The 14,112-nt window shown below is 44.9% G+C and overlaps 3 protein-coding genes across 3 annotated transcripts in view; 1 reads left to right on the top strand and 2 right to left on the bottom strand.

Moving 5' to 3' along the window:
• Positions 1-2,268: 2,268 nt before the first annotated feature.
• LOC114799856 (heat shock protein beta-1) lies at positions 2,269-4,617 on the top strand. Its single transcript, XM_028996757.1, has 4 exons — positions 2,269-2,855; positions 3,113-3,176; positions 3,428-3,548; positions 3,986-4,617. Exons 1-4 carry the CDS (start codon positions 2,495-2,497, stop codon positions 4,526-4,528), a joined length of 1,089 nt encoding a protein of 362 aa, XP_028852590.1. The 5' UTR covers positions 2,269-2,494; the 3' UTR covers positions 4,529-4,617.
• A 513-nt stretch (positions 4,618-5,130) lies between these two features.
• Positions 5,131-9,612, bottom strand: hspb8 (heat shock protein b8). Its single transcript, XM_028996447.1, has 3 exons — positions 9,029-9,612; positions 7,773-7,836; positions 5,131-6,211 (listed from the first exon to the last, which is right to left on the bottom strand). The coding sequence occupies exons 1-3, from the start codon at positions 9,393-9,395 to the stop codon at positions 6,043-6,045; spliced, it is 600 nt and encodes a 199-aa protein (XP_028852280.1). The 5' UTR covers positions 9,396-9,612; the 3' UTR covers positions 5,131-6,042.
• A 749-nt stretch (positions 9,613-10,361) lies between these two features.
• srrm4 (serine/arginine repetitive matrix 4) overlaps positions 10,362-14,112 on the bottom strand; it is a 45,214-nt gene continuing 41,463 nt past the window's right edge. The window contains exons 11-13 of the mRNA XM_028997032.1: positions 13,953-14,057; positions 13,716-13,853; positions 10,362-13,419 (exon numbers count right to left, since the gene is read on the bottom strand). Coding sequence (XP_028852865.1) covers positions 13,152-13,419; positions 13,716-13,853; positions 13,953-14,057 — 511 coding nt within the window. The 3' untranslated portion in view covers positions 10,362-13,151. The remainder of the gene's footprint in view (positions 13,420-13,715; positions 13,854-13,952; positions 14,058-14,112) is intronic.

Here is a 14,112-nt window from a genome sequence, read left to right as displayed (position 1 = left end):
GAGCCACAGGAGTGAAAAATGTATTTGGTGCGTGTGCAAGAGGGGCGCCGATGTTGATTTGTGACACCCCTACACGTCGTTAATCTGTTCCGTGTCCAAGATCAACGTTCATTAAAAGCAAACGGAGCGCTGGTGCGGCAGCGATGCTGATCCCCGCGCCCCGCAAGAGGCTTGTGACGAATGGAAGATGGACAGCCTGCCACGAAGCCAGAGCCCTCAAACACATCACGGCGCCGACAGGCACGGAACAACCCTGAGAGGGCAACCGAGTTCAAAGAGAGAAAAAGAGTGAGATACATCAAACATTTTTTTCACCTGTCAGATGCAACACTTCAGAAGGTAGAAAGGTGCAAAGGTAACAGGTTGCCTGGGACAATCTCCTGCAGAGCTCGAGAAAACCTATTTATTCAGCCGATGCACCTCTACCCACCACAGAAAAAAAAAACACATGTTATTTGTGCTTGGTTGTGAGGGCAGAAAAAAATAATGCCATTTTATTTTCACCAAACTGTTGCGATGAAGCACAAATCCAGCAAACCAGGCTTTAACACGTTGAGTTAATCTGGGGGAAAATGCATCTAATTGAAATTTACTGGTGTCAGACAGATAGTTGCTGTGCAAGGCTGCTACTGGACTAAATTCGACCCTAAGGCAGGGCAACGCATTGAGCGAGTGTATGCAAACATTCCCAGCAACACAATTACCATTGCAAAATCCTCATGAAACATAAATGAGACCCTGATTCATGCAGAAAGTTGTCACCTGACCAGGCTCTGCCAGTGAAAACAAGTGTCCAGATTTTCTCAGGGACTCTTGGACTCTTGTTTGCTGCCTGATGTTGTTATGAACCTCCAGTGCTTAGGGCTCAGGTGACAGGTGCTGTCCAACTATGTGCTTTTGGTGTGCCTTCAACAACCAGTGAATTATACATGTGAAGAACCTCAACACGCATGACCCAGAGTAAATCAATGGCTGCCGTCAAATAAGGATCCATGTCATCTGGTAACGTAAGGATTTTTCAATTAAGACGCGGCTTCTAAGCAAACAGGTCATCGCTTTAACATAAAAATTGATTAAAGGTTCTACAACACCCTGCCACCAATCGAATGCATTCTAAATTAGGAAACCAGTAGCAGAGGCAAATGAAGAAAATATATGAGATATCTGTGAAGGAAATATCCGATCTAAAATGCAAATCAGAAGTTTAGGGCTTTTTATGGATCCTGGTGGTGAAACGTGGATCTGGTGTTTTCAGCGTTGAAACGTACACTGGAAACTCTAAAAATTCCAAGCTCATCTCCACAACTGTTTCCTGTCCTTCACCTTCTTTAATATCAGCTGAAGCCTTGCTGTGCTCGGCGCTCAGCACTGAAAGAGCTTCCTGCAGCATGCCTAGGCTTTAATATTCTTGGATGCCCAGGAAGGAAAGAGCCAGAACGTTTATGCCACTACTGACCTCTATTTCATTTCAGCACCGCAAAACCACTTTTTATTCCACATAGGACTGTACCACACAACCTTGTAATTTACAAGCTTTTTGCACTTTGGGTGAAGATTGGTAAAGTGCAAAGGTTTTAGGAAATTTGTGTTCTCTGAAATTTTTTAATATGTTAATATGTTAAAAATGTAATTAAACAGATATTAAATTAATAGAAAAACTCACACAGTATGTCTACTGCAAAAATGTAAATTACTAAATCTATATAGAGTTAATACATTGTATATAGGAAATACATAAATGATCAAGAGAATTGTAAGAGCGCACATGAATAATGTTTTAATAATTCAGTGAAACTGTTTTATAGGTCTTATTACAGCTTTTTACATACACAAGTGTGTGATAGTGCCAGACCTACGAGGAATTTAAAAAAAAATCATTATTGAAAAGACCATGGCTTGCTATTCGATTACCTGAAGCTTCCTTTTATAAAGCCCATGGGTGTGCCAACCGCAAGGGGGGAAAAATAATGACCAAGATGTGACAAAAATTGTCCGACTGCTCACCAGCCAACAACAGCTCCACCATAATGACTGGACTCATCTGACAGTTATTTGCCATTTCCCCTTCAGAACTATTAATATAACTAATTAGCATCTTCAAGCTCTCCGCCATCTAAGCAACAGAGAGGTAACAGCTTGGTCTCGCTGGTCATCACCCCGTTCCAACATTCTCCTCTCATAGGATAACTGTTACTGCTTAATAAGTGTTAAAATGTCCAAGGATATAAAGAGACAGAGGGATGTCCTCCAAACTGCAGACAGCTTCGGTGCTAACTCTGTCACATCTCTTGCCCATAAGGTCCAATTTATTCCCCAAAATTGCGAATTCTTTTGGAGAATTAGCCCCTGAGAGACCGGCGGGCACCAGACTTTCCCATTAGAGCGTGGACATTTCATTTTGTCCTCCCTCCGTTTTTTTTTTTTTTTAACCCCTTTCTTCACAGCTTGACTCGAATTTTTTGCCCCCACCTCCTCGTAGCATTTCCTGCCCACCATGGCTGACAGCGCAAAGGCATCGATCCTCCCGCATTACTGTCGCGAAGCCACCTGGCTCCCTCTCCCTGACTGGTGGGAGATTAGCTTCATTTCCAATCAGCACTTTGGCCTGCCGCCCCTGTTGGAGCCCTTCGTATCGGGGAGACTGGCGGCCTCCTCTTGGCCGGGGTACCTGTGCTCCCACCCGGCGATGGCCTACGGCCATTTTCCAATGCAGCCCAAGCTCCAGCGGGAGATCGCAGGGGGGGTCTCTGAGATGAAGACAGGAGTGCACAAGTGGAAGATCAGTCTGGACGTCAACCACTTCTCACCCACCGAGCTCTCCATCCGAACGGTGCAGGGATTTTTAGAAGTTTCAGGTGAGAGGAGTAACTTCAATTTTAACCTACAACACATTGCAATACATGTTTGGGGAAATCCAACAAGAATAGTCAGTGTGGAGTTTGAAAAATGTTGAGTCCTTGTTATAAATGCTCACAATGTTCTGTAAAAAAAAAAAAAAAAACTTATTATTTTAAGTGTAAATTTTTTTATTTTCTTTTTTGGCTACTGTACATAGAGTTTTTAGTCCTAGTTGATAATACTGATGTGAAACTGTTTCTTTTTTAATTTTAAGGCAAACACGAGGAGAGACGAGATGAACACGGGTTCATCTCCAGAAGTTTTACAAGGAAATATCAGTAAGGAATACAGTAATAATCCAAGATGATGCATAATACATAATCTTACAGTCAATCATATTTTGCAATCATTTACAATATTGGCCCAGAGAATACATGACAACATATAGCAATAATATGTACAAGTTTTGTGTGGTGTGTCTAGACTGTGAATGTAAGATGACAACCCTTTTTCAGATGTATTTTGAGAAAATTATACTGCCATTCTGAAAATTTAATGTATATGAACATTTTGCTTCCCCGCTGAATAGACTACCTGATGGACTTGACCCTCAGATCATTAGCTGTACTCTGTCTGGAGACGGGGTTCTATCCGTGGAAGCTGCGCTACCCAAAGTTTCGGCTCAACCCGATGTCATCATCCCCATCCAGGTAGCCAAAAAAACAATGCACTGCTACCAATGGCACCTAAACTAGAGTTTTTATTCTCCTTGTACCGGCACAGAGCTGTTCTGCTCCTCTGCCTGATAGTTGAAGCTGATGGCAGAGCACAACTTGGCAGCCGCAGTCGCAGGGTCCTGTGTTTCAGAAATAATGAGCAATTTGTGTAGACATTTGTGCTCAAGGAGTAATTTTTAAATGACTAAGTTCACATGCTCAAATTATGACTGTAAGAGAAGACTATACATGTTGCAAGCAGTGATTAAGCTGAACTTTTCGCCCTCGTTTGCCGGCTGTGCAGCCCTTTCTTATCATGACCCTGGAAAATTAATCGTTGGAGTGTAGAGCCTTGGCATTTGGAGTTTACACATTAGCATTACACCGCGAGCTCTTGACTGTAATTAAATAGAAGCCGGTCTTTTGTGCAGGTGGAGAAGGAGCTTGTCTCTGCAGCAGCGGGGGAGGCAGGAGGCCTTAGAACAGGCGAGGGAGCTGAAATGGGAATTCAGGACCTGAAACCGGCCGAAGGAGAGGCTCCTCACACATTGCCTGAACATGTTCAAGGGATTCCAGATGAACTGGCCCTACACCAGGACTTCAAACCCCAGGTTAGCCTTCAAGAGACAGTGCCTGGAACGCCTGGGGAAGGTAGAGACTTTAGCCAAGTGGGAAAAGAAGATGATAAAGAAACTCCAGAACAGGTGCCTGAGGAAGAGTCTTCAGAAGAACCCGAGGCTTCAGAAACTCCTGACACTGTGACGCTGGAGCAGGAGGAGATCAGCGGGGAGGTGCAGGCAGGGCTTCAGGAGGAAGACAAGTTCACAGTGGGAGCACAAGAGCAGGACCTTCTCCAAGTGGGAACTTCGGAGGAAGATCTACCAGGACAAGAATCTGTCCAGTCCCAAGAGCCTCAGCGCCCCGACTTCAACATCCAAAGCCAACCTTCAGAGCAACAGATGGTCACAATGTAGGACGAGGACCAGAAGGCCTGTCCACAAGAAAATAAACCAGCTTGTCCCTTCTCTATAATCTAACACTGTTCTGAATTTATGCAGTCTTGACGCACTAATAAAACAGCAGCATGTTGCAAACTGGCTCTCCGAGCTCTTCTTTTTATTTCTGCTACACATAGTTTGCACACCACGAGTTGGGGCCGCTCCATTTTTTGAGAGGGGTGTTTATCCCAGCAGGTCTGGATTATTGCTTTCAAAGTGACAAAAAAAAAAAAAAAAAAGTCATTTCAGACTACATAGAGGAAAAAGAATGACAGAAAATATTGGATTTACTGGGTGTATGAGAGACACCCTCAAACCTTAAATACTTAATGAATGTCTAAAAGCGTAAAGCTATTGATAAAAACTGTTGAAGTGGATGAATGACTGCAGTTCGTGTTCAGCGCAGTGTGGACTGCAAAGCTGCCTTGAATCAACTCTCCACTAATCCGTCACCCAATTACTGATTTTTAAAAAAAATGTGAATCCTCTGGCTGCCGGCCCGAGAGCTGCTGAGTACAGAACAAAATGCACAGATGTGAGTGCACAATATTGGACAGGAGTAGGGAAGGAGGTCAGAAGTCTGGCAAAAAAAAAGACATTTATTCACTTACAACAGAAAGATTATTTAACACATGTAAAAAATAAAAAAATAAAAAAAAAGGAAAAAAGAATAGTACTACTTTAAAAGACATATATAATTAAAAGCAGGTTGGTTTGTCTATTTACAATAATTAACACTTGTATAATTGGTAGCATGGAAATGGGCCCTCCTGTATCGCTGATTTCCACGTTTTTATACTAAAATACAAAGCTGACAGTTCTGATAATGACACATAAATGCTGATTTATGTGTCAGCAGATTCCCCAAAACGATGCACACATAGAAAATCCAGACAGCAAGTGCATCTTTAATAAGGCCTTGGGAATTACTAAATATTACCAACATCTAATATTACAAATGCATCCTATTAATATATCGTGAAAAGGATCATTTGTTTTCAGTTTCATTCAAAAAGGCAAACCTTGACATAAATTATAGAATAAAGAATTTCATTTCTTTAGAAAATTTCCTGGTCAATCAAAAAAAAAAAAAAAAAAAAAAAAATAATAATCTAATTACAGAAAAGGCAAACTGATGGTTTAAATTTAAAATTCTGAAAATGTTTTTGTAGATGCTTAAAGGCGCATCTAGATGCAATCTATGAAATGCATGTTTTTGTCTGTGTTATTGTCCCGAAAAGAACTGTCCTGTCATCATGCTTAATATCACTTACAACCGCAATACAATGCGAATACCCTTTCCCACAGTTCTAAAACAGAGGTGTAGCACAGCGAAACGTAAAAAACCTCAGCCTCAGTCCAATAGACAGAGAAGCCAACCTGGCGGTTCTTCACCTCCTGCTGAGGGCCAGAGCCTCAGCCTCCGGGGAAAAATCTATTATTTGCTTTGCTGGACGTCCCTTTTCTATGGTGAGCGGTGCTGGCGTGGGTTATGCAGTGGGAGCCTCCTGAGGTTTGGGCTCAGCCTTTTCCATCTCGTCCCCCGGGCTCTCGCTGCTGTAGAGGTAATATGGCGGCGTCTGGCGAGCTTCGATTATGAGCACTCCCTCGGGGGACAGCGAGGCGAAGACTGTGAGAGGGTCAACATCTGCTGGGATCCTGCGAATCGAAATGACCGGGGACAGATTTTAAACTCCTGGGCTGGCCTGGGAGAATTTCAACACCTCGCATCATAAAAAGAAATAACAAGAAAAATGCAGAATCTGCAAGGGTTTGACAGATGTGCCTTAAATTTCTTCAGATTCCCAAGAGCAAACCCCCCCCATCCAAATGTGAATGGATTGAGTGTCACTTTCATTAATTACGACAAATTACTATTGCCAAGTGACTATTTTCCATCGTTCTACACCCTTATCATCAGTCAATTTAATGACAGCATTTTCCCCACATTCTCGATTCAGACCAGCCAACGAAGGGATATCATGGAAAATAATCATAACACGTACATTGGTCAGAGGAATAATATTATAGCCGTGTGAAATAAGAAAGGGCCTTTGTTTAAATGGACGCGGCAGGCTATAAACAACCTCCTTTTTTATTTTTTTCTTGAGGCAGACACCACCATCGGTCTCTGGCCTTGTTTATACGTACATGTACAACGTGCTACATGATCAGGGTTAAAGAGGTCCCACTTGTGTGTGCAGCATGGCAGGAAAAATGGCAGGAAGAGACGGCGGGAGACGGGCTGACAGGGACCCTGGGCTTCGTCAAGAACCATGGCCAAATAAGGCCCTGCTGGGCTTTCCACAAAAGCTGCCAAGTGGCCGGCCACGGCGCTTAAATAAACTAGGGGACCGTTGAATTAGCACGGAAGCGCCACCTTCCTCCTGGACGGCTGCGAATCCACAAGCGCTTGGACCAGAGCGTATTCTACTAGTATAGCAATTAAAATGTACCCACATTAAATCAGCTCCAGTTCATCAAATTAAGTGCAAGTCTGTGTTCATTTTGTTGTGTTTTAAATGTACTGTACCATTGTATCTTTGACTACGTTATTAAGCATGGTGTATAGAACAATAGCATACAATGTAGTATTTAATGCAAATAAAAGTATATTGTCCATTACCCATTTTCTTCAGCATAAGTTTTTATAGGTTTATTGGATACTGTTTCAAGAATAATTTATAATACGCCCATTAAGTATAAGTGGACATAAAAAGTAATGAAGAATATTCCAGAATTTTCTATAAACTTCACCGTGCTGTGAGGTCATTAAACCTCCTCACGAGGAACTACTTTGGCCCGAAGTCGTCACATTCAATAATTAAGTGGCACATGCCTTAGCCGGAGGAGACATGTCCAGTTCCTGTAGAGTCGTGGGATGTTTGTATCGAGGACAGCTATTTATACCCAGTTCTATCTCGCTCACATTCAATATTTCAATTCGGAGGGATTCCAATTATTGCGATTAAGACATACGAACGATCCTGGTCATCGCTAATTAGCAGCCAGAAAATGAGCAGCGTTGATGGGAAGGTCCCGGAAGGCTGGTGCTGTTTGAAGTCTCGCGTTCGGAATTCGCACTCAGCTAACAGCCGGCAGAACGGCGTCCGTTTCGTCCATGCGGCTCGGGCCAGTGCAAGGTCTGCGTTTAACTCTGCCATTAAAAAGCCCGGCCCGAGAAAGGAACGGAGCTGCATTTGATGGCCGATTCACTCACTGGATTTTCTTCGTGAAGTTTTTCGTCACGATCCCGCCCTCGTCCTGCTTCTCCTCGTGCTTTCCTGGAATCGAAGAACAGCAGGGGTGGTGAGGAACCATGAAAAGAACAAACCCGTGAAAAAGTGAGAGACGAGATCAGACGGCACTTCTGTGCAAAAAATAAATAAATAATTTTTTTAAAAAAAAGGTAGTTTTATGATTTTGCGATTTAATAAGGGATTTGATGCACGGACCGCTCGGCGGTGACCAGAGGGGCGTTCCACGCATTTCTGGGCCGTGCAGTAATGAAGTCGCCCCAGCGTCTAAATGTTCTGAAGTAATTAGGTGAACGGTGACATCAACCCGACTTCTCTCCACCCCTCCGCCGAACTTCAGCTTCCCCCACCCTGGCGTGCAGCAGTTACTGGGCGGAACGATCCCGGGTGCGGGCCTGCTCCTAACGTCCTGTGAGGGACGTTGCTGTGCAGCTGCTCTCCGCCTCTAAAATGTCAACGATTGCCACCACACCCACTGGCCTCGCCAAGTTATGTGCAACCCTAAACCGGCAATGTGACCCCGTCACCTGCGGATGTGACCCGCTCGTGTGACCTCCCCGGCACCAAATTCCGACCCACGCTGACGGCATGCTGGACAGATCAAGGACACAGAACTGTCCCCTGTTAAAAGAACTGGGGTGGTAGTGGCCTAGTGAGTTAGACACTTGCCTATGAACCAGAAGACCCGGGTTCGGATCCCACTTACTACCATCGTGTCCCTGAGCAAGACACTTAACCCTAAAATTGCTCCAGGCGGACTGTCCCTGTAACTACTGATTGTAAGTCGCTCTGGATAAGGGCGTCTGATAAATGCTGTAAATGTAAATGTAGAACGGGGTCGCGTGACGCAACCCGACCCGACCCTTGGTGACTGAGTGACCCAGCTGTCATACCAACCGTGTGCTCGGCCTGTCCTGGGCCTACCCAGCGTCCCGGACAGGGAGATCTAAATGTGGCCCCAGTTTACTGCAGTTGGGACAGAAGGTGCCGAGCATGACATGGACTTCACAGGCCTGCCGTGCGCTGATTGGCCGGCGCCTCATTTACATTTACAGCATTTATCAGACCTCCTTATCTCTAGTTACAGGGACAGTCCCCCCTGGAGCAACTTAGGGTTAAAGTGTCTTGCTCAGGGACACGATGGTAGTAAGTGGGATTTGAACCCGGGTCTTCTGGTTCATAGGCGCGTGTGGGACCCACTAAGCTCCTACCGTCTCACCTGACACTTCCACGAATCCGTCCTTGGTTTTGACGTTGAGCTCCTCCGGGGTGAAGCTGTGCACGTTGACGCACACCTTCCACGGCTCGTCCGGGCCCGCGGTGGCCGCGGGCCGGGGGTCGCCGTACCTCGCGTCCATGGCGGAGTGGGGGAAGCCCGCACGCAGACCCCCGGCCCACGGGGCCCCGAGGCGGCTGCTGAGCCGGGGCCGGGCCCAGCCGGGCCAGTCCATGGACAGGTCGTCGGCGAAGGGGGGCATCATCCTGAAGTCGTCGTCCATGAAGCGCGACGCCAGCGAGGCGTCCCGGAACGGGTCCCGCTGGACCCGCTGTCTGCCGCCCAGCGAGTAGAAATCTCCGTCCTCCATGATGGCGCACGTCCGACCAGTGAGCTCGGAAAACTTTTCACAAATCTACTTCTTGTCGAATATTAGATTGAATCGAAATGTTAGAAAGTTTTGTCCTGTGTTGAGAGTCTCCACTCATGTGTCCTGCCGTGACAGTCAGGGCTTCTTTATATACCGGCCCGACGTCCAGAGAGCGGACCCCGGCGGACCCCGGTGGACCCTCCCCTGCTTAATTTTGGCCACAGTCCGCGCGTCCACGCCGCCGTGACTCACCGGCTTTTTAATAGAAAGTAACGCGGCGCGCTCCCGCCTCCGTGGGTTGCCATGTCCGCCAAACGCCCGCCATTCTTTCCTGTTGGACTCGTTTACGCGTCCTAGAGTAAGATAAAACACGCTGAACATGATGCTTCTAAGGAGATAAAAAAAACAATCAACATATTTGGCTATTCATGCACTGCATGTTGATGTTTCTCTGTATTCGTGTGTCATGAATGTATTTATTCTTAAATTATATTATATTGGAAACTTGCCATTTTATATGTATGTTTTTTGTAGTAGTTGTAACTGTTCCGCATAGAAAGTAGAGCTTTGTGAAAGGACAAGGCCAGTCTTAGATAAAGCATAAAAAATAAGATATTCTTTCACATTTATTAATATTTATTATGGTATTTCATAATATGACGCAACAGACCATACACAAATTACTGCTATGGTTGAAGTATATTAAACTATTTCATATATATTAACAGATATATTCAACATATTAACGGTATTCAAATTAAAAGGGCTTCTATTTCAAAACCTGGCAACCCACCTCATTAGAATGTGAAGGCAGTAAGCAAGGGAGATGGATTATGTCACCATTCGTTTAAAAGAAAACACCTAATGCCACAGATATGTCAGTCATAGTCAGTCTGCTGACCTCAGCTGTGACTCAGAAACTAGGCTGCACAGTAAACCGTGTAAATAATACAGAAATAACAACTGTTTTAAAGCAGTACAGGCTTTATTTAAAACACTGGCAATGGAGGAAGACCATGGATGATGTGGTAAGGACATTTAGATTTCTGAACACAGGATCGGGAGCGAGGTGGCGGCTAACTGACATGTGTAATGAAGTCGAAACAGCCAAAACGCTTCACAGCCACTTAGTTGATATTACAGCCGCCTGAGACATAATGAACATGAAAATTATGAAGCGCTCTGGATAAGGGCATCTGCCAAATGCCTTAAATGTAAATGTAAATGAACAATGTCAATCCCATAAACAAAGAGAACCTTATCAAGACCATTTTGATTGCACACACCTTCTCATTAAGAATATTTATGTAAAAAAATAAAACATGTAAATGATGGCAGGAGTGCTACTGCTCTTGATGATGACATCAAGGATCACAAGGCATTCAACACTGTCTTACATCCCAAAGTCACATAGGTGCATTCACCTCATTCTGACAAACTTCTAGAAATAAGTACACTGCCATCATCAGGCCCCCGTGACCGATTTGGAGCCACAGTGATTAAAAAAATGTGCTTTAGTTCACCCAGTAAAATGACAATATGCTGCGCACAGGCATTAAAAATACTATATATATAAAAAAAAAGCCATCCAAGACCAAAAGGCTGCCCTCAATCCCATCAGGTTTCAACATAAATGGCAGCGAAGCTCCTGACATCATTAACAAGTCACCACTTTGCTATTGAGTTACATCGTACTAATTCATATTTACACGGAAATAAGTCACTGATGCATTCATTTACATAAATATGCAGGACAATAAAGGTTTGCATCACAAAGCTAAATGATCCTGTAAATAAATAATCCCCTTTGTCCAGTGGCGCTCTGTAAATTTGCAGAACCCGCGGTAACATGGCATCCAGTATATACAATGCATAGAGAGTGTGCGCTTTAATCTTCATGCTGTGGGCTGGTACCGTGCCTCCATTCACTGAGACACACACGATGAAAACGGATCATCTACAGATTTATATACATGTGGAAATTCATTTCATTTTTACAAATAAGTTAAAGAGTTTTCCCATAACCACACTCAGGGTCGTAGCCACTGGAGCCCATCCCGACACACACACACCATTCACTCACACACTCACTCACACTTACGGACAATTCAGAGCTGCCAATTCACCTAGTGTACATGCCTTTGGATGGTGGGAGGGAACTGGAGAACCAAGAGGAAACCCATGGGGAGAGCAAGGTCAAGAATCAAACTCACAACCTTGGAGGTGTGAAGGCATGTCACCATTCGCCACGCCACCACGGGCAGTTCTTACGTGTAAAACCTTTCAGCGGAATTGCAGACAAAGCTGTTGCTCCTTTTATCAGTGGGGTTTGGGAGGTTGATGGTAACTCATACACACAATGCCAAGGAACACCACTAACATGACAGCACTAGACACCGCAGCACAAAATATTCATAGTATTCACATTGCTGTTGGTCTGCATCAATAGTTATGAATTAAATAAGTAACACGCACAAAGCAAAAATTACAGACAAAAATGAAAATGTAAACAACATCCTCAACATAAATATAAATAAGACATAAGTGTACACCAACACTGTACACACTGCACCATTATTCACCCTCAATAAATAACCAGGTATAAAAAGCATGAGAGTAACTGATCTACAATATTTAGTCAAATAAATAAAACGTGTTTGAATAAATAAATATGCAAAACATATGGGAAACATCTGCATGACCTGATTGTATAAATTGATGTTCCGACCCAGTAATGCAGGGACGTGGCGATGTGGATTTCACAGCGGATGAGCAGCGCAGGATGTAATGTGCTTCCGCCAGCTTTCTGTGTGGCTTAAAGCGTGACTGGGTCACCAGCACATGTGGGACGTTCTAAACGTCCGCAGGTGTCTAGTAGCCCAGCCAAATTATGAACAGTTGGCAAAATGCAACGTATGCAATAAGTTAAATAAATACATAAACAGAAACATCCTTTGAATCACAGTCATTTGCATGAGCAACACTCACCGCTGCTGTGACTGATACATTCTGACACGACTGCATCGTCATTACACCCAATTGTCCAAATAGTTTTAGTATTTATCAGCATTTCAGAGCCTCGGCCAAGAGTGTCCGGTTTCAGGAAAAAGAAATGCTAATTTGGTTTGCTGTTGTCACTACAAGTTGTGCATGAATATGTATTGCAATCAATCTGCTTGTAGTAAACAGATGGAATGCAAATGGGATTGTGTTGGGGCGCCAGAGCACGGCCCCTCCCCTTTTTGTTTTCCGATCACCGGCCATCATCATCATCCTCCTCATCCCTACCGAATGACATTTGGATTGTTTCCTGCTCGGGCAGAAGACAAATTTGCCTGGTATTTGAGCTGATGGTGCGTGTGTTTACCAGCGGGGGCCAGTGGCCCACTCATTTCTCAAAGCCGATGTTTACGTGTCGAGGGTGTCAGGAACACGGCGACTCCGAGGCTTTTATCACGGCGGTACACCTTTACCTTTGGTTTCCTCAAGTGCGCCTGACAAAGTCCCAGAAAGACAAAAAAAAATAAATCTCAGAAAGGAAAGCAAGTCAGGAACAACTCTTCAACTCTTCCAAGACTTCAAAGTCCTTCAGGAGAGGCAACGAGGTCTTAAACACACACTGGTCTTTCCATGGATGCACACGCTAGTGGGGACTGAAAAACATGGAATGCTCTGCCCTGGAGTGTGGGGAAGATGTCCTTTTGTTGACCAGGCCTGTTCCCTCTAGCAGTCAATCCCAACCATCCCAACAATGGATCAGCGGCGAGCCCTGCTGTAGCTTCCAAGGGAGTCGGCGCTCCGGCTGCGGCTCCGGCTCCGGCTGTCCCAGGAAGAGCTGCGGCTGTAGCTCCTGTACGTGGAGTAACTCCGGCTGCGGCTTCTGAGGTCGGCCCTGCTGCTGCTCCGGCTCCGGCTCCTGCTCCGGTTGCGCCGGCTGAAGAGGCTACACCAGGAAGAGACACTGCTGGAGCGACTGCTGGAAGAGGGACTGGGACGATAGTAAGGAATGGGCCGCTTCCTGGCACTGGAAGAAACCATTCAGGGTCATGTCAGACATGAGTTCTTCATAGTCACCCACCGTATTTAGACTGTTTTCATACACAATAACTCTGTTGTGCTTGGACAGCCAGTTTATGCATAAATGGCAAATAACGAACCTTGACCTTCATTTGAGGCATAGGGGCCGAACCAAAATCCCGAATTCAGTGATTAATATTCCAGTCCCAGTATTTAGGTTGATATGTAGGATCTATATTTGCACATTTTTGCGTTACTGTGGGTGGCTCATTTGACAAAGAAGGAAAATGAGAATGCAGAGACCTGGTTATTCTCCGAGCTTCCAGGTGGCTGGGCGAATCTCTCCGTCTCTTGCGCAGGGGCGAGTAGGACTTTCTCCTGTGGCTCTTTCTGCTGGGTTTTGAGCGTTTCTCAGAGGAGCTGTGCTCTCGATCACTGTTGCTACATCATAGGAAAAAACATCATGTGTCCAACTCCAGAGAACAGAGATCACTAGACTTTTTTCAGAAGCCTCAAAAGCTAATTGGTGGTCCGGGTTACCTGTCTGGTGAGTATCTGGAGTGTCGAGGGCTCTGGCATGGACTGGTACCATATTCACTCCCCGACCTGGAGTCCACCGAGTAACTGGATGAATGGGAGTACGACCTTGAGGACGACATAGAAACATTACAGTGAATCTGGTGATATATCCGACTCAAAA

Source organism: Denticeps clupeoides, chromosome 11 (genome assembly GCF_900700375.1).
Source record: "Denticeps clupeoides chromosome 11, fDenClu1.1, whole genome shotgun sequence".
Taxonomy (NCBI): domain Eukaryota; kingdom Metazoa; phylum Chordata; class Actinopteri; order Clupeiformes; family Denticipitidae; genus Denticeps; species Denticeps clupeoides.
The sequence above is the reverse complement of the archived record's forward strand: the minus strand, read 5'-3'. Positions and strand labels throughout refer to the sequence as shown.